Source organism: Mytilus edulis, chromosome 6, assembly GCF_963676685.1.
Source record: "Mytilus edulis chromosome 6, xbMytEdul2.2, whole genome shotgun sequence".
In the NCBI taxonomy this organism is placed as follows: Eukaryota; Metazoa; Mollusca; class Bivalvia; order Mytilida; family Mytilidae; genus Mytilus; species Mytilus edulis.
Window position 1 is genome coordinate 82284874 of NC_092349.1, and position 25275 is coordinate 82310148.

General features: G+C 30.6%; 1 protein-coding gene across 1 annotated transcript; it reads left to right on the forward strand.

Moving 5' to 3' along the window:
- Positions 1-5885: 5885 nt before the first annotated feature.
- Positions 5886-24094, forward strand: LOC139528654 (uncharacterized). Its single transcript, XM_071324748.1, has 9 exons — positions 5886-5995; positions 10653-10771; positions 11774-12062; positions 13931-14084; positions 15590-15805; positions 16723-16812; positions 19141-19197; positions 20641-20669; positions 22730-24094. The coding sequence occupies exons 3-9, from the start codon at positions 11937-11939 to the stop codon at positions 22769-22771; spliced, it is 714 nt and encodes a 237-aa protein (XP_071180849.1). The 5' UTR covers positions 5886-5995; positions 10653-10771; positions 11774-11936; the 3' UTR covers positions 22772-24094.
- The last annotated feature ends 1181 nt before the right edge of the window (positions 24095-25275 follow it).

Here is a 25275-nt window from a genome sequence, read left to right on the forward strand (position 1 = left end):
AGCATGCTACCACAAGACTGTTTAAGATGTAAATACTTATAGCCACTGAATTTATCACATAATAAAATCTTTATAAAACTCTTCTTTAATTGAAAATAAACTTTTCACAGATACCAGCATTGAAATTTTGTATTTCCGCCAGACGCGCGATTTGATCAGTGACGCTCGAATAAAAAAAGTTGACATTGACATTCCATTAGATATATCTAGTCTGTTTGTCATTTTAAAGCTAACACAATTAAATTAAAAAGCAATTCTTTAAGATAGAACAATACAAAAGTAACTGAATTTTATCAAAATTTCATTTTCAGCTGATATTTACATATCTTGAACTGTCAATGAGTTATGTTGATAATTAGTTTATAAACAAATGAATGTTTCTGACTGATACAAGATAAGTACTTTGTTGTTAAGCAATAGAATCATTGATAGCTTTGTGACCACTGACCAGCAAGTCAAATAAAAGTTATGAAAAAGAGGTGGATTAGGGATTAATGAAAGAAGTAAGATACTTAATTCCACATAAAAATACATTCTGTACTGGAGATGCTAGGTGAAATAAACATAACAACCATTTCGGGGATTAGAGAGAATTAAAATATAAATGTACAGATATTAAACAACTGTAACCGTATAATAATTAATGTGTCTGATTTGAATTCTAGAGTTTGTTTGGGAGATTGTTTAAATTTGGATTCTTTTTAAAAGAAAAAACAAATTGAATACAGCATTTCACTTCCAACTGCAAAAATGAAATAAAAATCTACTTTGTGTAAATGACCATATGTTCTATGTATACAATAATAGTTCTAGAAATTCTCTATAATGAACCTCTAAACTGACCAACAGATCATTAAGTGTACACATGCATAACTTACTTTTTGTAACAATAAAAAAACCAAAATATACTATTCTATGTACTAAATGAATAAAATCCATATCGAAAAAAGTAAATGCAATGTGTAAATAAACTTCTGAGATCATTAGTATTAAAGGTTTACCATGGTGTGCGGAGGTTTGACCATATCAGTAGCAACTGACTTACAGCAAGGTCAATAATGATATAACATTTCCCGCCAGATCTGATTTGTGATGCATAGGGTGTGCATTTTCTTAAAGGAGCACTAGCTACGATATATATAAAAAAATAAAGTATATTTTTTTTAGATTAATCATTAATTAGATTGGAATAATGAAATAATAATTTGCTTTTAGCAATCAATTTGCTTTAATTTTGTTGAAATAAGCGATTATACATAATTTTTGACTGATTCACTTGCAAGTGAAAACGTCATCATCATTCTAACCGGTATTCATGTGAACTTAATTTAACCCCCTAGCTAAAGACTGACAACGCATGCATTGTACGTGAACTGGTTATTTAAAGAAAAAAAATGTCAACAATGAAAGTGAAACTACGGTAAATCATTTGATTACTAATTCGATCAACATAATTCATTCTTATACGGTTAAAAACAATGAGAAACTTATATTTTTAATCTATAAATTCAAATCAAACAGACCTATAAAAATCCAATTGCACGTGCTGGTTTAACCTATTCATATCTTTATTTGTGTTTACATCGCTTATATGGTCATCTGAGGTCAAATCGATAGTTAATTAGATGGCGTTTGGATTTAAATACACACGAAACGAACCTACATATCATCTACCCCATGCTCTGTAAACTGTTTATTTTAAACGTTTGATAGATTGGATAAATGTTTTACATTGTTATTAATCAAATATTAGAATTTGAGTCAAATTGGTGACCATGAATTTGACAGCTAGTGCCCCTTTAATATATTTAGAATTGCTGAAATGTAATGATTTCTTACTGTCAAAACCTAATTGATATATGATTAAAGACCAATCCTGAATTATCCTCATAGTACATGTGTGGAATATATTGAAGTTTATGGGGTACTAGTAGGAAAACTTTTATTTATTTAGTTGTAACACATTCGTTTTTGTCATGAAAATTTAGTTTTAAATGAATTTAGCTCCTTGATGGGTGACCCTATGTGCCTGATTTTCACAAATGTTGTTTCTTGACCAGTTATCTTCTAAAGGGTGTCTCAGATTCCAAAAAAAGACTTGAATAGAACAAATGTTATACCCAATTAAATCTAATGATCTTTTATGAAATGAGGTTGCAAATTTCATTGAAGATTTATGAGAGAATGAAATACATAGGCAAAATTTGAGACACCATTTTGGAGGTAAAACTGTGTTATACAAGAATCTATAAAACTTGTTGGGATGCTGTGAACAACAAAGAAACTAATTTCATTTAATTGTGAACATCACAATATAGCTACTTATTACATAACAATTATTTATGTAATAATTTTGTCATAATGAAATTAACACCATTTGAAAGATTGATCTATCTTTTTTCTTTTGAAACCTCATATATAAGATTAAGATTGGATGAAAGAAATTACATCATTTTAAAGTTGTCTGATTGGGGGTATAAACATTGTGCTACCTTTACTTGTCACTGTGCAAAATATTCTGAATAAATTAACCATGACTTAAGGTACAGAGCCATATTATCTGCACGGAAATAAACAAACCAACTATAAAAACTAAAATCGAGGGAAAGAACTTTAAGAGGAAAACAACGAACAATAGAAGCACTAAACTGCAACAAAAACAAATACTTATATACATAGAAAGGAACTATTTGTTAACAGCTGCTATATTTCTGACTTGGTACAGGACATTTTAAGACACACATGTGAGTCGAACCTGATTATTGTGCTAGCAAATCGCTTATATGGTAAGATTCCATTTATATATCCTCCTGGACTTGAGATCAAAGAAACCACAGATACAGTTTCTTCTGTCTCCTTTCTATCAATACATTTCTCAATTATGTCTTTTAATAACTTTTCTTGGGAGAGACCTATTGTATTTGTTCTGATTATTAGGTCCATCCCCTTTTAAGTGGAAAGACCATTTAATTGTGTTTTTATTATTGTTTGGTCTTCCGCCTATTTTTTTTTCCTACGCTGTAGTGTTATTTACAAGTTAAATATGTCGCTAAGATGTATCGTTTTTAATATCGTACGGTTAATAAAACTAACGCCGCGTAACAAAAACACTATTCCACAACTGTATAACATAACGATACATTTGTTTTACCAAATCGATCGTTATATCCTCAGGATGTTTTGAATAAATTTGAGCGAAGCGGTAAAGAGATTCAATATAAGAGTTACTTCCCCTCATATATCCAGGTGTGTTGATAAGTCGTTATCCTATTTTTTCTTATTTTTCTGTAGACTAAGCTTCCATTTTTTATTACCATGCATTGTCAAGCTTGGTAACTCATAATTGTTTGTCAGTAACTAAATGTGCGATGCTCTCCCATACTGAACCTTCTGACCTTGCTTGTTTACATTAAAATTTCAATGGCGTCAAAATCACATGATGTCAATTCGTTCTATCCAATCAAATTGCTCTACTGTCAATTAGGGGATTTTTCAGTCGACGGCTATTACGTTATTTCTTTGTGAGATATTGCTTCCAAATAGCTTGCAATAATTTTGGAAATCTCATTTGAGCCATCCCTTTTGACATCAATGGAATTTTGTATAAATATTTACCTACAGTCATGATGGTCAGAATATCGATCTTTTTATAATGAATAAAAAGAAAATTCTATGAAAAAATAAATGTAAATTGTTTTTTATTAACCTACTTTATATTCCTGTACAAAATTATGGCATGGGCATTGTTTTTTCATATATTTTTCCTTTCATTTTGGTTGGGCTTATTTTAAGGGAAAATACGTAAGGAGCATGTCATTTTAAAATTCCTAAAAATACGATTAGCTTGACCTGTATTGCTTGCCACAAGATTGATGACGCTGAATGGAATGTACACAAAGCAATGGAGGCCGGAAGTGGGATTTTGTGAAGTTCTAGAATTTTTTTAGACATTCGGAAGTCGGAATTGAAACGGGCATTAGAAAATTAACTTTTTGTAGCAAAAATTGAGAACAACAATGAAAACTTCCCTTAAGAAATGTTTTTTTTATTCAAAAGAGCAGACAAAACGTATTCTGTACTTTTTTCTACGCCGGAAGTAGTGTAGTGACGTTAATGCGGAGTTTCCCCGTGTGTTAAGTTTAAACACAAATACCTAACGAACTGACAAGATGACCGATTTTAGACTACGGTAGGATATTTTATAATATGAGGCAGGCATAACCTGTAAATGGGGTCGAAGTCTGTATGTATTTTTTTTATCATGTTGATAAAAGAAACCGAAATACCGTACGTAACGTTCCCGATTTTGGTTCTGTTGTTAGGGAATTAGCTGTGACGTTCTTTAATTTATGACGTCATATTCGATGTAAACAAAAGAAACGCTTTCATCAGGTAACGTTTTTATCATATCAAACAATTATTAAATTTGAATTTGTATTGAGATCCAATCTTATATTTTACTAGACTGATAAATATAATTTTTATTTCAAAGTCTCATGCAAACAAGACAGATATATGCGCAATTGCGGGGAAAACCGGAACAGGAAGTAGATCTGAAAAAAAAAGTTAACGATTTTGAGTTCATTAGTACAATGAAAAATTCGGGAAATTTTCCCGATTTTTTTTTTTTTTTTTTTTTTTTATTGATTTTTCTACCGTAATTGGGGACAAACCACAAGTGATAGTGATCTAGGGTCTTTAAATTTGAGGTCCTTTGTCCAAACAAAAAATTGTCTTATTTTGACTGCTTTTCAAAGATTGAATGAGATATCGAAAACATAGTCTTATTAGGTGCCACATGTCGTAACACATACATTTTGGTTGAAAGGGTTCGCTTGCATTAAATTGAAGTTTCCTCTCCTCTTAAATTCAGAATAATGCGTATGGTGATATAACTGATACAATGTATATAAATTATATGGCCTTCCTTATAGTGTTTCGTTCCCTATGTATGCGGTATTACATCTCCGCAAGTTTATTGTTTTCTGTTTGCATTTGGTATCAATTAGGGAATTAAGATCCATTTTAATACAACTTGTGAGTAATTTATTTTGTAAACGCCAATGGCAGTCAGGAAAGTTTAAGTACATCAGTTGTTCGACCTTTTTGTAAAATGTGATTTGTTAAAATATATTTTTTCACATTTCTGGTCTATTTGGAAAATGTTTTTTTTTTGCTGTATTGACACCCCTCTCCAACGATTTGTTATTAAAAATTTTATCCTAAATTGAAATCAATAATATGGCCTTCGAAATACCGTTTTGAACCCTAAGATGACTGAAAAGACATTAATTGTCGATATCTGGATATGATGTACTAGTTTTTGCACTTCATGTTTGTGGTTTTACACCTTTGTCGCAAGTTTATTGTTTTCTGTTTGGTATTGAATTAATATTAAGATCCATTTCGGTACCTCTCGAAATATTAGTTTATCAGTACATGGCGTAGAAAACAGGTAGAAAGCGTATGTCTCCCTGTTTTGAGCTGAGTACTAATTAAGTTCATATTTGAAGCCAGCGTATTGTCATTCTCTATATACTGCAATTACTGTAACTGTTCCAAATGACTTATTTTGGGTAAGATACATCATTTTTAATTTGCAGGGTACGACGAAAAATCTATGTTTTTCTATGTTATTATTAGATCTCTACGGAAACGTATTGTCAACGTCAAAAACAAGGCGATAGGCCGACAGTGACTGTATATCACATATGAGTATACAAACATAATCAATGCAATTCAAATGCAATAAGTACAGTTGTGTTATATAACGCGCAGGTTGACTTAAAATATTAAGATACCCTTGTTGCGTGATCAGTTTTACCGGTTTACCTGGTAAGAAATGCATCTTCATTTATTATACTAAATTTATACTCTCCTCGTGACAAGTATTTTTGCTATTGAATTAAACTTTGTAAATCCTCAGATTTAAACTATCAACCAAAAGTATGTGTTGTTAATAACTAGAGAACTATATCAAGTGAATACATAAAACGTAAGTACTGCCAACTAATAGTTTTAAATTTCTTTAGTATTTTTTGTAAAGGGACAATAGCTAAGAGCTAGATACAAAAAGCATTTCAATGACCGTCGACAGTCTTTATATGTTAAGATGGCTTCTACGCTAGCATACACACCAAATTAGAGTAAATATTATCTTGCCCATGCATTGTAAAAGTTTATTTTAGACTGTTTTATAAATTTGATATACGTTTTTAATAGTATGATGTAAATCATCATCAGATCAATGGAACTTTTTGCCTAATTTGTATTAACCTAATCGTTGACTGAAGAAAAAAAAACTATTTAATTGTGTATGCTTTCAAAGAGCTTGACATCGAATTTTTAAATTTGAACCAGATTTAAAATATAAACCAATGGCATGAAAATTTCCTTTTATATACAACAATTCATAATATATTCTTATATCAAAATAAACTTATAGCATGCATGGTGAAGACATGCATTAATGTATTCTACCCAATGCAAGATACAAGGAGAATGAAACTTTTACAGAGCTGGGCGATCCATATGCATGTCATTAATATTTTACTATGTTTTAAAACATATAAATTCTTAGTTTTATAAGTAATTTTTTTTTTATGCACTGAGTATATTTTTTATCTTTAGTAGTGTTCGCCATTTCGCTATATACGCGCATTCAATGCACTGAAAACAAACTCCATGATAACACTTTAGAAAAAACTTTCTGAACCACTTTCAGTTTCAAATCTACAACCTTAACCTTTGTACTGTCAAGGATGATTTTAAATACAGAATCGTAAGAAGCTATATACTTGAATTATAAATACGAGTTCGGGAGAAGAAACGTACTTAATAATTTCTGAATTTATGTAAGGAAAGTAATTATTAAAATCCTGTCAGAGCCGAGGCACTGTTAATTTAGATTACCTGCTCATATTAGTTATAAGATTCTTATAAGGTTTAATAGCATTAACACATTGGCTTTTTAATCCCATCTTCTTTATGATACACAATGTGTTATTAAACTTCATTTAACAGTGGCTGAAACTGATCAGCTATTTAGTTTTCAATCGAACAAGATATCATTTAAAAATCAAGGTTTATGATATGAGTCAATCGTCAGTTATTCATATTAAGCTGAATCGTGAACGCATTAAATTTATCTTACTCCGGTATCGTTTTGTATTCATTCATATAAACTATTGAATTATATACTTTAAATGTATCCTTGTATTAAGTTGCATCAACATTAACATAAACAATAGATATATAGTTTCTTTCTCCCCTTACGCTTACTTTAGAGGTCGTTGGTTTTGTATAACAAATCTTACAGGGTATATTCAGTCTATTCACATGTTTCGTTTTTTATAACAAAAAGTTGGCCTTAGACGAATTTGGGTATGTTTAGGTTCTTTTTTATCATAAAGCTCTTCAATTGTTTTGATTCGTATATATAAACCAGATATAAGGGTCTCTATAGGTTTCGAGTTGAAGTTCAAATATGAGTTCGTATTTGATTTTTCTATTTCGGATCTAGGGATTTTGGTCGAGCTTTCGAAAAGAGGGATAAGGGCATGCGTACAAACATAAAACAAATGAAACACAAAAAAGATACCTACATACAGTTAGTAGATGTGGTGTGATTGCCAGTGAGACAAATCTCCACGATAGTTAAAATGCAGTGATATCAAACATTGGCAACCGTACGGCCTTCCACACGTACGGAAAAATGTGAATAGAGAATAGTAACGGCCTATTTCTAACAAAATTATTTACGAAAAAGAAATATGACACACATGAACCAACGCTCAACAATGAACTACAAGCTTTGTCAGCGCTCAAATTATGCAATAACAAGGGAAATAAAAATCTTTTTAATTTAGTTTGCACTGATAAATATATTTTCTATAGTCAAGTTTACACTTAAACATGACGGAAGCAGTCATGTGGCATTACCTAAACAAAAAATATGAAACTAGTAACCACACCAACGAATGTCAGGGCCATATCAAGTACTAAAAAGAACACATCATTCAGAGTAAAATCGTCTTAGTGTGTAACGACATTGTGTTATGTTTATTTCATATAAAGAATTAACAAATTACAATAAACAAATTACAAAACCTAAGTTTGTATTGAAAAAAACTATAGAATAAAAAGTAAAATCACAAAAATACTGAACTCCGAAGAAAATTAAAAAAGAGAATGTAAAACGCTAAGTCACTTATCATATTCATCCATTTACCCATAAAGTAATATTAGAACCACATCACATAATGACACAACCACATTCCATTGATTATCATATTGATTCTAGAAGATGTTGACATGTTCATCGTTTCTTTTTAAAGTGATGAAAACGTTCAAAAATTACTTGACTCTTTAGCTTAGAAGTAAACCACCAATTTTATTTCTTCTTTGTCCATCTTTGTCCACCTGTCTTGTTTAATTTTGCATATACTCATAATTTCATGATGAATGATAAGAATTAATCAAATAGTTTGTTTTGTAGCATCAGTGGAGACTCATCAATTGCCGATACGTGCATCTTGTGCAACAAAACTGGTACTGTTGATATTATTTAATGTGTACACAAAAAGTTATGAAAGCTACTTTTTTAAAAATAAGACTTATTTCTCTATCGGGTAGTCAAACAAATATCATTTAACTAATATACTCAGAACTCAGTTAATTTAGGAAACGAGAAACATGCGCAATCAGGTGAAAGGTTATCTGAAAAACAAATTTTGATATTGACGCGTTATGTGTGACGTTTAACCTTGTGATCAATTAAATTATTCACCCTTTATAATTTCAAAGATTTAGATACATCTTGATGACATAAGTAGTTTTGATCATTAAACATTGAACGACAAAAACATGTGACGTATAAAATTTTCTGACGTCAGACATGCCAGGCAATGAATGTGTTTGTAGATAGATGTTTTTGTGTTCTGTTAAATTGTTCCTTTTAAAATTGTTACACGTTGATGACTGCTCTATCCATATTTGACTGTTTAATGTATAATGTCTGTTTAGTTCACGCATTATTGTAAATATAACGGAATTTGATGAGACTGTCATCAAAGTTAGAGAGTTAGTGCTATAAAACCATTTTTTTACATTTGAAAATGCCTGTACCAAGTCAGGAATATAACAGTTCTTGTCATTCGTTTTTAATGTGTTTTGTATTTTGATTTGGCTATTTGATTAGGGACTTTCCGCTTTGATTTTCCTCTGAGTTCAGTATTTTTGTGATTTTACTTTTCATAAAAATAACATCCGAAACTTAAGAGTACACTTGTGAGTTGAAAAAGTATATATCATTATAATGCATAGTGCGTTCATAATTTGACAATATAAATGGAGATAGATTTTTAAAGTGTGTATTTTTTTTCAATAGAAGTATCGTGACAATAATATATTGACCTTGACGTATAGAATTAAAGTAGATAAAATTACTATCATCGGCTTTTTATAACTAATATGATATCAACGTACTAGTATGCTTTTGTATAACTTAATAGTTTATCATTACTCACTTGTTTCTTAAGGTTAAACATTTTATTTAAATGTCGCCGAGTCTGCGGTTTTCTTCTTCAACCTCTTTAAATTTGATCACGTCCTTTTATATAGTTTATCAAAATATACTGACCGACATAAGAAACACATAAAGTTGATTCATAAGTTTAAAAAGTTCAACGATGAATTGATTAAGTCACGCTTAACGTTGAAATCATGTTATATTCACCAAAGGTCAGATTTTTAAAATTTTGTCTCTTAATTATCGGTCATGTCAAAGACAGTTGTTACAAATCCGTAGCTGAAAGACAAAAAGGTTGGCCAACACGGTTAGGAATGTTTAAAATCGAGTGTTTACCCTTCTGATCATGTCCATTCCCACCAACTAAAGTCTGTTTTTGCAGAAGCGTGGTGTACACTGAAACCTTGATAACAACAACCATGTGAATTTATGTGGTATATACGCAAACACGAAACAAGGCTAATGTAAATCTACCTGGCAGGAAATTTAACGACTTGTTAAAACTGACGTTGAAGTCAGTTGCTCTGCTTCAAATGACGTTGCATAATTTGATTAAAATGAGGCATCGTGCAACTACAGGTTGTGCGGGTCTAAAGGGGGTCAATTGGAAGTTCTGACTTCCTGCTCTGAAGTTTCAGGGACTTAAAAGTATTTTTTAAAACGTGAAATTATTCTCAAAAGAAAGTGCAATAAATAAAAGAAAGGGCAATACATTTTGTCTGTAAATTTCATCTGACTTTATTTCAAATTTTCCTTTTATAGTTGTCACGAAAAGGAAAATCAAGAACTTTTATTGATTAAAACTTGGCAAAGAAATCAAAGAAAATGTTTCAGATAGAAAATTAAAAAAAATTCACATATTCGTTTCTGAATACGCGTCATAAAATTCGTGCGACGTAGAAGTTTTGAGATATTTGATTGTCTGAGATAATTCAGGTATCGAATTGTTTACATTTAAAGAGAGGTAAGGGAGGCATACTAAGAAAGGAAATGAAAAGTAGTCATGATCTGATGAACAAAATAGACAAAATATGTGTTTCGTTTTTAAAGTTAGTCAGTATATATAGTATGTCTAATATTACAGGTAGTCACTAAATAACTAAGGGAAAACTTTACTTTGTAGAACAGTGGTTTATTTTATTGAAGACTCCAAAATGGCTTTGATTTGTTTTTGCTTTTGCGTGCTGCTGATTGGTTTTGCTATCGGCACAACTGAAGATATATATTCTACACATGAAAACGGTAAGTCAACATATTGCATTACACAATTATTTACTGAGATCATAGAATGCATTGGTAAATTACTTTTTATAATAATAATATGAATTTTAACATGAAAAACTAAAGACACGCTCCAATTGAAAATCAAAAACATTGTATAAACGTAATTCATTATCCTTTTATATTTAACTTTCGTCAGAAAAAAACTCCAATATGTCAAGAATGTGTGGTTGGTTTATATAGTCAGTCGTTGGCATTTTATTTTTTGATGAACTTCAACTTTTTTGTTTTTCTTGAAATTTAGTATTTTACAGATCTTATGATTTTTTAATGCATACTATGTCACGAAAAAAGATGTGAAATGAATTGTCAATAAGTCATATACTCAATGGCGTAGAAGTTATCAACTTGTGTTCATCTTACGATCTTAAATATCAACGTTGAACCATTATCGCATAGTACGCTATAAAACGGCCACAACATGATTTATGTAAAACAATGCGAACGAGAAATGTCTTTATGTATCATACAATTAAAAAAGAATCAATTATAAAACAACAACGAGCGACTAACACTGACCTACATGCTCCTGTCTTAGTATAAGCACATCTAGAATTTGGTTCGGTTTGCATTTTGACTGGGCCAAACATCCTCCCTTACTTGGCACAGAATAGAAACACTACACCAGGGGACAAACTTTCAAAAACCAGTTGTAAGGAGATTATTAGATCGATACAAAGCTTTAAATATAAACAGAAACACAAAATTCATGACAAGGTCTATAAGGATTTGTCAGGGATCACTTTTGACTTGTCCATTCGACCCCTGTAGTTTACCTTAAGTTTTAACCTGAACATGATGAAAGTTCTATGATTTGTACCAGTAATTATAAATGAAGACGGTCGATAAAACCATGTTTTAAATAGCTTGCTCTTTTGACATTGTGATCAAAAATATATTATGTTTCAAATGTTGCGCAATTTTACAAAACAACTATAAAATATTTTACTTTTTTTATTTTAGTTTCTGTAGGAAGATTTAAAAATACAAGCATGTGTGGCGTATTTGCACTTACACAAGATAAGAAAACATTCCAAATCAAGTCTGATGGACATCATATCAACCCTCCCTGTTCACTTATCTCATTGGTGTGAATTATATAAACAACAATTACAGTTTTTCCGGCATGTGTTACAAAGTGTCAGATATAACATTACCTTGTGGCAGAAACGATACACTTATTCTAAGAGAATGGGCTTTGAATATTCGTCACAAAGACCAGTCTATATTACTGTATGCAAATCAAAGTATGGTAAGTCAATGCTATCAATGCATCACTAATTTATTTAAAGGAGTTGTTATGCATGTGAAAGACATTCTGCAATTGTGTTGTTCCATTCAATTGTAAATATGAGTTATAAGTACAATTGCTATCCTTGTGGATGCTTGGAATAAATCTGTTTGTTTGAAAGTTGATTAAGATGTTTCGAAACCTATATGGTATTGTAAGTATTAGGAATACAATGAGATATTTTTTTTATTAACTAAAAAACAAATGTCTTGCAACCGCACGACAGATAAGGATTTACGTTTATCAGTTACCCTGTGCTAGAAAAAAAACACGCTTTGTTGCGTTTAAAGAATATTTATGGATTTACCCCGTTCTATGATAACTCATCCCCCTGACGATACAAAAGAGTGACAAAAGGCGTGTTTGGTTTGTTATCATCCAATTTCGACAGTGTCAATATATATAGGCGAAAAGGCTATATATTATATGTCTTTTCTGTTCTTATATTCATGTTCTATAACAAGTGTCATTTATTTGGTGAATATAGCGAACAAACGAATTCTCCACTTCCAGATATGCATTTGTTGGTTTATTTATGATGAGTTGCCCTGTTTGATCTGTGTAACACATCATTATTATATAACAGTTTTCGGTTATCTTCCTTTGTACTACCCAGTATTAAAGGTGTCAGACCACCAATTATAAATCCCTATCTGTTCAACCAAATTTTGCAATTTTCACAGCTTTCTAAATTTTTTACCTTAAGTTTAACTTCATAGAAACCAGGTATATCCTGAATTGTACATGTTTCAGCTTTCTACATGCCAATTTTCAGCATACCTTTAAAGCCTTCTAACAAAATAACTGACCTTTAAATAGAAGTACTCCAAAAAAAAAACTGGTTTTCCTGGAAATCTAAAATTAGCATACTATGGAGCGCATTAATCCTCAATTTTTAATGCAAACTCATAGACAAGTAAATTTTGGCTCAAAATGATCTATATATATTTGTCTTTCACCAAAAGTTTCATTTCTGCAAATTTGTTTGTTAGTTTAAGTAAACAAGGACATCAAAAGCACTATTTTGTGTCAGAGTAGGTCTACTTTTACATACGTTCTAAATTGGAGGGAGTAATTGGTGGTCTGACACCTAAACAAACTAACAACATCCGGTCTACATACTGAGTATAGGATTGTTTTATTGTTTTATTAGTCTTAAACCCTACTTTCAGAATTGGAGGGCTTTTTACAATGATACTTTTATGCTCAGCAATATCGTTCATTTTGGAAATGTGTACTGCGACTACAAGCGTTGATATGAGGTTTCATAGAATATAGAAACTGAAATCATTCGTTTTGACGAATTACTAAAACTCTACAGGATAACCTTGTTAACTTTAAATAAAGTTCAAGTCATGATCGCTACTTTACTATTTTTGTAATATTATGGTATTTTGATATAAAGAAACCATGCAAATTAAACCAGTGGAAGTGTTATTTGCTTGTAAATAAGCATCTTAGATTAAGTATAAAATAATGCAATATATACAAATGCGATAAAATTAGCTAACACATGAAATTACAAAAAGGAACATGGTATCGTTTCAATAATACGGTTTGAGGCTATTATGTAATCTTTGTTGCGAAACAATAGTAATCCTACTTTACGTTTTTGATTCTGTAAAATTGTAATGTTAATATTGTTTAAAGTTTTTTTTTAACAATTTTTGTTGTGAGTCAAGGCTCTGTGTTGAATTCGTTACTTTTACATATAATGGTTCACTCTTATAAATAATGACTTGGCACATTGACACTCATACCACATCGTGTAATATCTATATACATCATATCACTTCTGCGCTTGTGTAATAAAGTAAACCTTTTTTCAGCTTGTTACAGAGAAAATCTTACGATGTGACAATAATAAAGATTTCACAATGAACTATGAATTTTGTCGGGAAAAATTATTTATGCTAGAGATTCTGTTCTACAGTCCAAACAAGCCATCTTTAGTGTTACCAAATATAACTGTACAGTCACGCGGTAAGACTTTAAATTTACAAATCACAAAACCTTATAAATTAAGTGTGAACTCAAGGTTGCAAATTACGATCCTTATTGACTAACAGTTTCGCTCCCCGATGTCAATGGTTATCTCCCCAATGTCAAACTACAAAAACTTGCCAATCGTGCTGGAAGTGGTTTTTAACATAAACGATAAAACACCAATGTAAATTCAAAAAGAGAGGAATTCCATTTAATCTGACAAAAAGACAACTAAAACATTCTACTGAGCAAATGAAAATCAGAGCAGACGTTGTCAGTATGAATAGGACTAAACCACATAAAACAGTTTCCTATAACTGACTTCTACTAACCATAAGCCCACTTAAAACTTGTTTACCCGAATAGGCAGACTATGTTGTAATTATGTAAGAAGTCGTAGAGCAATTATAAAGAGCAATTGTAACAATAAAAAATGATATTTGTCCGTACAATCTCATTAATCAGAGTTTATGTAATTCCTATGCAACAAGCAGAATGTTTTTGTTGCTGCATAAATCATAATGTATATGATTTTCGTTAAGCATTTTTCATTCATAGGCATTTTATAGCTTTCTATACAATAAAGATATTGCTCATTGTTCGAGGCCGTACAGTCACCTAAAATACTTGACGTCAACGTCTGTTTGTCTCTTGTTGATTGTTGTCCCATGTAAAAACCACCTCAATAACTTTCCACTGAGAAGATCAACAAATATTTTCTTAAGAGTGGATACATAGACAATAGTAGTTAAACTATATCAAGAACTCATAAATCAATTGAAACTAATTAAGGTAGTAGCTAACACTACAGGGATATAACTCTTTATTAACGAACAATATTAATTGATTCAGGCAAAAGTCAAAATATGAGGGTAACGCATATATTACTAAAAGTATCTTCAGATACATTATACATGCATAACCCACAATACAAATCCACACTTAGTCAACATGTAACAATCTGAGATAGGACACAATCGGTAAAACTACAGATTATATGATCAATCTAAACATGTAAGACTGCAGCATTCTGTCGCAAGTGACTTGAGATACATACATGTTGTACCGTAACAAAGTTGTGCTATTTATCATAAAGCTTATGAATGTTCAATTTCATTCATTTTCCCCGATAACTCTATTTGAGCATTTTTTTTGTATGAGGAGAATGCCCTTCAAATTTCCGTTTGAAATTGAAAATAAATCAATTGAGATGTGAAAGCACATCTACTATGACGTGGAATGGCTAGTTGACAATTAGAAAAGTTGAAATATCATGGGTTTTTTTTATGGTCAGATTGTTCTCTTTGACACATCCACATTTCCATTCTCAATTGTATTTTATTGTCATAGATTTTAAGTTGAAATGAAATAGCATTAAATGACGCATAATATATTTGGAAGTGTAAGAATATCATTCACTATACTTCAGTTTTCAAAAAGTATACTATATTATATCATAATATCTTTTACATCCGCATAAATACTTATCCTCTACTTTTCAGTGATTATTGGCCCACGATATCCGGCACTCAGTTTACATGACATGGAATCAATGAAAATACAGATGGTTGGATGTAAGACATGTAAAGTAACAGCACACCAAATGTACCTGGATTTTCTGGATAGAGTCATTTTGATTGCAAATAATAATAATAACAAAAACAAGGACGAGAATAGCAAAGAGGAACCGTCTAGTTCTCCTGGTGTTCATAATGTTGGTAAGTTAATCATATTGTATCATGGATTGGGTTTGTTTCGCAACACTACAGGAACTACATTTTTAATCTCTTCATATTTTCAAAATTAATGCCGTTAATATTCTTATAGTTCTTACCTGTGATCCAATGCCTCTTGCCATTCAAAAGGCAAATGAACGCATTGAAAAGTTGGAGAAAGATACCAAAGGGTCACTAAAATCTAATTTATATTTTACATAGAAGTACTTTTTTGTTTGTTATTTTACCTTTTTTCCTAACGGGTCCAACAGAGACCAATACAAGAACATACATAACAATTAAAAGCAAACGACGTCAGACGTCAGACGAAGTTCAAACTTTATAATGCAAATGATAAACTTAATAATTATCGCTTTACACAAACATATATACATATATTCAAAAAAAGATACGCTAAATCGTATGTTAATATGTTTTTCATGTTGCTTACCCTAATAAAAATGATCAAATCACAGTATGGGCATACAATAGAATCGGCACAATGTGTCCAGGCCAAACCATTACTTCAAAAACACAGTAATTTTCAAAAACATGAAATAATGTTGTCGTTTGTCAATGTGGTTAAAAAGTGTTTCCCGTTTCTCGATTTATGTATTTTTTTTTGTAAATTATACCTTTGGTTTTCCACTAACTGTTTTACATTAGTAATTTTGGGGCCCTTTATAGCTCGCTGTTTTGTGTGAGTCAAGGTTCCGTCTTGAAGGCCGGACCTTTACTTGTTTACATTTTACACATTGTGAATTCAATGGAGAATTGTCTCATACCACATCTTCTTATTGATATGGCTACTACATTGATTTGTATAGGTAACAATGTAACCTTGTGGATGAAGTTGATCTTTTTGCTCATAATGCTGATTATTGCCAGTTTAATCATGACTTTTAATTCTCGCCTTTTAGATCTAAATATATTGCTGCCTACTCTCTTTGGTTCTCTAACAACTGTTACAGTAGCAGTCATAGGATTGGACCAATACCGTAGAAAAAGAGGTAAGATTGTTATATAACAAGAATTGGACGTTATAATGTTTATTTAACAGTCGAAATAATGATTAGATAAAATCCTTTTAAGAATCGACTGAGTGAAAGATTATAACCAAGACATTATGTTTTTATGGTCTTATCAAGTCATACAAATAAACTGATCTTATATACAGGAATTGACAACTTTAACTCCTAGTGCGCTTTAGATCTTCAAAACATTGATCCGTAAAACCAAAAATTAAAAGTTGATTGTAAGGTGCTAAAATCAATTCAAATGCGAAGTTAAGGTTAAGTTATTTGATTCCAGTACAAGTACCAAATAATTGAAAATCATGAAAAATCTGTTGTCCTTATCTTGTAAATAACTAATGATATCGCTTTTTCGTCATATTAGAAACATATGATTATTGTTGTAGTTTTAAATTGTTTTCACATGTTTATCATGTGCATTTAGCTAAATACTCGATTACCCCCCTCCCCCAAATGTAAATTCTAATATATAGTTTTAAATAGATATATATTAGTGTACGGTAATAACAAGTTTAAAGATTGACTAATCTGCAATAAAATGTTGACGAAATTCGTGATGAAATGGTTGCATTACTACGCTTCTTGACTAGTACTTGCAGAATGATTTGAAGTGGTTTAAGCTTTAAGTGATAAACTTATATAATATGCAAATATCATAGAGCAATATATGCTGGTTGGAGATGCAATGCAAACAAGTATCAATTACTGTGTATTCATCATTTTTCGTTATATATCAATTTTCGTGTGATTCGTTGGTACAGATTAAAACTGAATTCAAATATTAAAAAAATGACATGTTTTCAATATAATTGTATATAGAGATTGACAAAACCAAGAATCAAAATATACACATATATGCAAATGTACACCAATCCATGCAAATTGATACCCCGGGCGAAAACAAATGAATCCACAGAAAAGGGAATGGTGGAATATAATCAATATTTGTCACTGACTCGAAAATTCTGAATGTGGACTGCTTCTTAAAGGGATACTCGGAAACTCAAAAATCAGTGCCTTGTACTCACATAGTTTTAATCATTCATTTCTCTTTAGATCAATATTACATTTTGGGACACTTCGGTTACATGTCCCTCAGACAAAGTGAAGTTTATATGATAGTTTTTCATGTTATTGTTATTCGATCTTCATTCAAATATTTTTCAATGACTTATAATCTTTGACTCTCAAAATTGTTTTCCTGATAAAGGATAAATTTGACTCTTCAGTATTTCCCTTGGGTCAATTATCCTTTTTTTATACCACCTCTTTCACCAAAACAATAACTATATAGCCACTTTCAATTTATTTATTTTTTTGCCAACTTAACATGAACACAGATTTATCCTGTCTATTAATACAGTTAATTTTTTTCATTTCATATAAGATAATTGCAATTACCAGAGGTAATCCAATCACATGTTCCACCTTTTACGTGTGTAACTGGATGTGACGTACTATGATTTGGTTGTATTTACCTTTTATATTGACAGAACAGACTTGGTTTACTTTTTAAACACCTAGTGCCTGTCACCATTATAGCATCTTTCTCAGATATTAATTTCTGTAATCATTACTGTTATAATAAGGCTTAATAAGGATTAATTGTGTCCCAGGTTGATTTATTGGTATATGGTATTCATACTCCAATACAGGAACAATGTATTCCGATATGTTAAGGATATGTCACTTTCTCTTTGGGCATGGTATACTTTTTTATATTAAATAGAGCTAAATGACAAAAATGGACACAAAAAACTCTAGCCAAATTTTAGTTCATCTTTGCCTAAGAGAGTTTGTATCTCAATAACTGTTTTAAGTATCCCTCAGCAATCTTCATAAGACACTGTTTATTATTGTTGTGTTCAGTTTGTTACATAGCTAGTTCAATTATGTTATGCTAGTTCAGAACTTCATAAGACTATAATTCAATATGTACTCAGAATGGAACCAAGAATTATGTATCCCTGAGGCAAAGTTCACTTTAGATGAAATTGGCTATTTATTTCAGATAATTTGTCCAATTGTTCTTCAACGGTTTCGATACTTATACATCTTCTTATTTCAAATGATTGGCTTTGACATGTTTGAGCGTTCCTGATGAGGGTATATCCAGAAAGCGCTTGAGACGAATTGAATTATGAAACGTGTTGTTTTAAACATTTTGTTAGGTTGATGATTCGTGTCTGGTAATCTGCTTATAATTTTAAACTTATAGAACCTATATTTAAATAGCCGTAAAGAATAGATAGAGCGTGTGTTAAAATTATTAAAACAATACTGAGTATCGGCTCTATTTTTTAGGAAAACAACTCAAAGCAACACCTGAAAAACAGACAGAAAACGGTGTTGCAAATTCAGGTAAGCAAGATTATCTGACAGACTACCTGAGATGTACCCGATTTTTTAAGGGGATCGTGTTGCCCATTTTTTTCGTTTTTGATTTTGTGTAATGTAAACTGTTATATCTCTATTGATCGTTTTCCGTTTTAAGCTGTGTTGATGTCATTTTTTTCTCAATTAATGGTATGAAATTTAATGAAATAAAGTTGTCTAGAAGTGAATAGAATGTTTGAAATTAAATTCACGAAGAATATTTATTATCGGCTATAGTTCATAGCTTAAGTTGGGTTTTAATATTTCAAAACAATATTTTGTAGAACCTCCTTTTTATATCAGCACACATCTACATGTATGAGGAATCAAAATGTGTTGCTTCAACCTCAAGAAATACGTAGTCTATGACTTTATATCGAAACAGCGTGTAAAAGGTATTGGTATGCGTATCAATTCTTTTTCCTGAAGGCATACCAGCGGATGCAAAATCTGCAAGCATCGGAAATAATCAGATGAGTAAGACTATCTTACTCTTACAGAGCACAACATATTACTAGATGTTTTTGGTGGAGTTCGTGTTACTCATTCCTTGAATTTATGTTTTGTTTTGTAAACTTTTGTTTGCGTTTTAGTCGTTTGTTTTAATTTTTTGCCAAGTAGGTGTAAGTTTTTCTCGACTAATGATTCTGAATATATATTCAAACATAAAGTACTCGTTATATAATCAATGGTTGCTTTCTGTAATTTGAAAAGAAAAACAACATTGAAGATAAATATTCTTCAATGTAAAATGGGGTTTTATTTTATGAATTTGCTAATCTTTAATATTTTGTTTACTTTTTTCTTTATTTTTGATAACAAATTGGTCTTTCCATAGGATTGAAGATGGCTTTGCTCAACTCATTAGCAGTCAGTCGGATTAAATTTGTATTGGAAACTAGCACATGTGCAATAAGGAGGTTAAAACTTTAAGTCGTCAATATTGAGATCTTGAAAAACGTGTTTGTAATTAAAAAATTGTGGTTGCAATTGACTTGTTATATGTATAAAAATGATTGGGTACAGACTGATCTTTAAATTAAGGAGGTATTTAAGAATGAAGGATATTGCCAACATTGACGCAAATGGGACCCTTATTGGCTTAGGAAATTTGAAGAAACATTCTTTTTTTTTCGTCGGTTGATATGTGAATTGCAATATCAGAATTGATAGATGTGTGATAGTGAAACATATTTTTCATTTTTAGCCATGGCGCTGTCAGTTTGTTTTAGATTTATGAGTTTGACTGTTTTTTTGGTATCTTTTGTCCCTTTTCTATACAAGTATTGAAATAATAATCGAACTGAAATAAGCAGATATTCGTAAATATCTGTTCATTACTGCGAGTTTTACATCAGACATATAAAAATCTATCTCGTAAAGTGGTTTTTATTAAGATTCAAACTGCTTTATTCTATGTTTTTGCAGAAAATGGTGCAACTGTAACAGATGAACAGGTATGGTTTAAAATAACTACAATTCAATGAAAATAATCGCTGAAATTAAACTACATATAGTTTCGGAAATACCGATCTTTTTGACAATTTTTTGAATATCATATCACATTTTCATCAAGTATGTTGTTTTGCATATTAAAGACATGGCAAATTATATCTGACAAACGATATCAATAAATGCAACTTTAAAAAATGTAATGTTAAATTTTCTGTTTCAGGATTATACTGATTTTTTACATGTTCAAGTCAATATATGTGTGTGATGTCTAATAGACATAAGATATAGTATAAATGCTATTCATATAATCAAAATATAAGCTTAAAAGTGTAAGCACTTATTAGTTAAGTAGAGTTCAAACCTAATCTGCAGAATATTGTGCACGCTTTTGATGATCTGCAATGAGTCAATATCTCTATTCAATAAAATCATAGTTTGAAGATAGACTACCGATCTCAAACAAAATGTTTGAAGAACTAATATATAGGCAGCGTAGGAATTTAAAACCTGAATTCGTAGCGAGTTAAACTTGTGGTAAATAAGCAACTATTCAATACAAAGAGTCCTACGAATTGTGTCAGGGTACTAATAAAAGAGCTGAATACATGAATAAAAAGGAATTAAATCGTACTGACAAATATTTTGCTTCATTTCAAAATTCTATATATAATATCAGTAATGTGTGTATTAAAAGATGCACATTTTATCGACACTTGGCCCAACATGCACATCTTGTTTGTACCATCTATACTGGATAAATAAATAATGTCTTGTTATCATCAGGTGGTTGTAAACTCATATAATGACAGATAATTGATATATTAAACCTGCGTTTGATATATATAAGCCTTTTTTTGCCTCTCATATCAAAACATCTTGAAAAGCAGATTTAAGTTACTTATATTAATACTTCCTATCGTTGATATCTTTTCATATTCCATATCACGGTTCCGTAGATAGAAACTTAAGGTTGCTGCTTACGAAGAAGGTATTTAAAACCAATTGTTCCAAGTTGTGAAATTGAAATCATCCTTTTTAACATATAACGTATGTCGTAATGAGTCTACCTTTATAAAACATCTTTTCCAATCGTCGGATTCACTATCCCGTGTTCGTTTTGTCAAATATTAACGCCATAATTAAACTTATCACGGTTTTCTTAACACAAGAGTAACACGAAGAAGGGTGCCATATATGAAGCAAAGTTTACCCGTAATGGACAACTGAAATTAAACCACTTTTGCTTTTCTTGGGGTTCATTATTGCTCAGTCTTTATGTTTTTATATTGTGTTTTGTGTACTGTTGCATTTTCAGTTTGATTTCACAATTTTGTTTCTGTTTCTATTAAAACATTTTCTCAAAATCAAGAGAAAACAGTTACTTTATTACAATGTGGATGTCTGGTCTAACTGTAATTTAAAATCTTTCTTGTAATCTATTAGTACCACTATATCATAGAAAAGAAATGTCCAACAAAATTTATCTTGAACTGCATTAGGGTTAAAACGAGGTATTATACGGAAGCCGATACGAGTCATATGAATTTTTTTACTCGTTATAACAACTTAGTTTTTAATAGCAGTATAATTCTGTTTCCTTTATTTAGTTTATACATATTCATGACATTATCACGACTTCGTAACTAGGTTGTTATAAGAAGTTAGATACATTGTTTTAAAGAGTTAGATGATTCGCAATTACGTGTTTAAAAAACCTTACAATATCCGCTTCATGTAGTTTTGTATTTAATTAATCATGTATAACAGTTTTTATAATGAAAGCTAGGAAATGTCATGATGTCATCTCCTATATGTATCTATGTATAAAAAAGAAGATGTGGTATGATTGCCAATAAGAAAACTCTCAACAAAAGACCAACAATGACACAGATATTAACACCTATAGGTCATCGTACGGCCTTTAGCAATGAGCAAAGCCCATACCGCATAGTCAACTATAAAAGGTCCCGAAATGACAATGTAAAACAATTCAAACCAGACAAAAACGGCATTTATTATGTAAAAAAATGTCAATACTTCAAATTACTTTATATGATTTCAGATTCCAATGGTACATGTACCTTCAACTAGCAAGACGAATTGACAGGGGAGACGTATACCTTCAGAAAAAGATAGACCGTTAACGGTTTGGAAACCTTCTGTGGATTTATCATTTTCATAGTTCAAAAAAACAAAAGTTTTTTTCGAGGAATTCTTTTTCAAAATATGTTGCAACATTGACTCCAAGTTCATTACAAATGGTTATCTAAGATGATTGGTTTCCTCTCCACGTGAAATTAACAAACAAACTGGTACATAATGAATGCAAATGAATTACCAGACAACGAAACTGTATATAGAGTTTGTGTGAACGACAGACCAAAACAAATTATACACCTAACATTTGCAATTAGTAAATAATTTAGTTGTATTGAAACCAACAATTAATCGATTGCTTATTATTTAATAGCTTTATATTATTATTGTTTACGTATTGCACAGAATTTTTTTTAAGGTGACATAACAATATTCCAAATTCTTGATTGACCTCAGTTTAATCAATGGATTAAAATCAAACGAAATCCACCGTTAACACGCACTGCTACACACAACGCCAATCTGAAAGATGCCACTTACCAAAATGGCTTCTTCTGAAAGGAGATGCAGTGGGAATAAACTGTTTTTTTAATATCTTAATTATTCTCTGTTTTGTACTCAATCATCAAATTAAGAAAACGTTCATAAGATATAAACAATAAAAAACACAACAGGAAATGCAACACAAAACTAAAAGTTTAATATATAAAACGAATTGTAAATTAAAAACAGCAACGTCAAAAATGATACACGCGTCGATGATATGTTCAATTCATTACACCTTATTATACATTAATGTAATATGTGTAACGTAATTAATACCCTATTTCCAATGTTTGATATCTTATTTTTTGTTTATATATATATATATAATTATATATAACCATTCATCCAACTACCGTGCGCTCTAAGAAGTGTGATATTGATCAAATTCGGATAGGGTTTTATCTGTCCAACACAGAATGTGATTAATAAAAACACAAAACAACAACAACAACGAATAATTTATTAGAGTCTAACCTCTTTAACACATTTGATATAAAACACAATATAATGATAATAGATCAATTTATAAAAGAGCCACTCTTAAGTGAGTTATAAGAAACTGTAAAACACACATTAGAATACACTTATATTATCTATACAATACTTAAAAATATACACGATATGTCATATATATATTTAAAAAAGAAATTAAGCAGTCAATGAAATTCGAAAAAAAATTAGATATTACCCATAATGCAATATTATTTAATATATATTTTGTACCGCATTTATATATAAAATATTGCATATATATTTATTTTTTTTATTTTCTAAATAAATATATTTAAAATTATTGCATGTATATATTTTTTTTCTTTCGAATATATGTGTAAAAATCAAATCTCTGGTGGGTTCTAAATCTATGACAGATTCCTAATCTATGGGAAATGTGAAGTCATGTTATCCCAAATTTCTGTGGGAGATATTAAACAAACCTAATCTATGGCAGGTTTTGTAATTTCCTAATCTATTGCGGAATTTTGTTGTTTCCAAATCTAGGGCAAGTTTTGTGCAAATATAGAAGAAGGCAATACATATACAATTACTGACTTGTCTTAAGTAAGTTAAAATGTTCGATAATGGGAGCATTTTTTTTTAAACATTTGTGAAATGAAAAAAATCCATAAGGTCAGCCAAATCGAAATGTCAAACCTAAAAAAAAGTGTAGAAGTGATATACAATAATACAGAAACCAGGATTAAAATGTTATTTCAAACAAAAACAAGCATTTCTTATTTGTAAATGGTACCTGTTTAATCAATTAATCCTTTAACATCCTAGAAAGCAGTTTTATATTATATAAAAAAAACAAGTAAACAGTTTTACTTTTCACATAGTAGTAATATCTATTTCAGCTTTATATTCGACATTTTTAAACTGGCCAAATATCTACCAATAAAAACAGCTGTGCTTTTCGTGATCAAGGGATTCTGAAGGTACATTACAAAATCATTGTCCCTCATGTGGATTAAAGAGCACATCTTCTTTTAAACCATCGGGAAGTTGTTCTAGAGAGAAAGGGGAAAGTGATTTCCTAAGTATTTTAAACACAGGACTTTAAGCAAGTTGGCGAGCAAACGTTGCTTATGTCGGCAACTTATATGGCTTTATTTTATTCACGGTGAAGACATAATTTACTCTTTTCCTGGAAATCAACGTAAATCTGAAATAAATTAGAAGAAAACAAAAATCTGCTATAAATTTGGCGTTTGTATCGTTATATTTGCAACAGATTATGAACCTGCAATAGATTTTGGACCCGTTATAGATTAGAGGCCTTCTGTACATACATAGAAAAATATTACATAAATATTTGAAAGTTTTGAATACTAGTATAATTATTGAAACGTTTGATGTGCCATAGCATGCTCAACAACAAAACATATAACTAAACTAAATTTAATAAACATACAAGACTTACAAATGATCCCGACTTGGGTTAGGCTAAAACATGAGGCGGGGTTT

Excerpts from the sequence above, each read along its gene's own strand:
- LOC139528654 (XM_071324748.1), top strand. The coding sequence starts at position 11,937 with ATGTGTTACAAAGTGTCAGATATAACATTACCTTGTGGCAGAAACGAT. Across the intron at positions 12,063-13,930 it reads TGTATGCAAATCAAAGTATG|CTTGTTACAGAGAAAATCTT; the intron begins GTAAGTCAATGC and ends ACCTTTTTTCAG. Across the intron at positions 20,670-22,729 it reads CAACTGTAACAGATGAACAG|ATTCCAATGGTACATGTACC; the intron begins GTATGGTTTAAA and ends ATATGATTTCAG.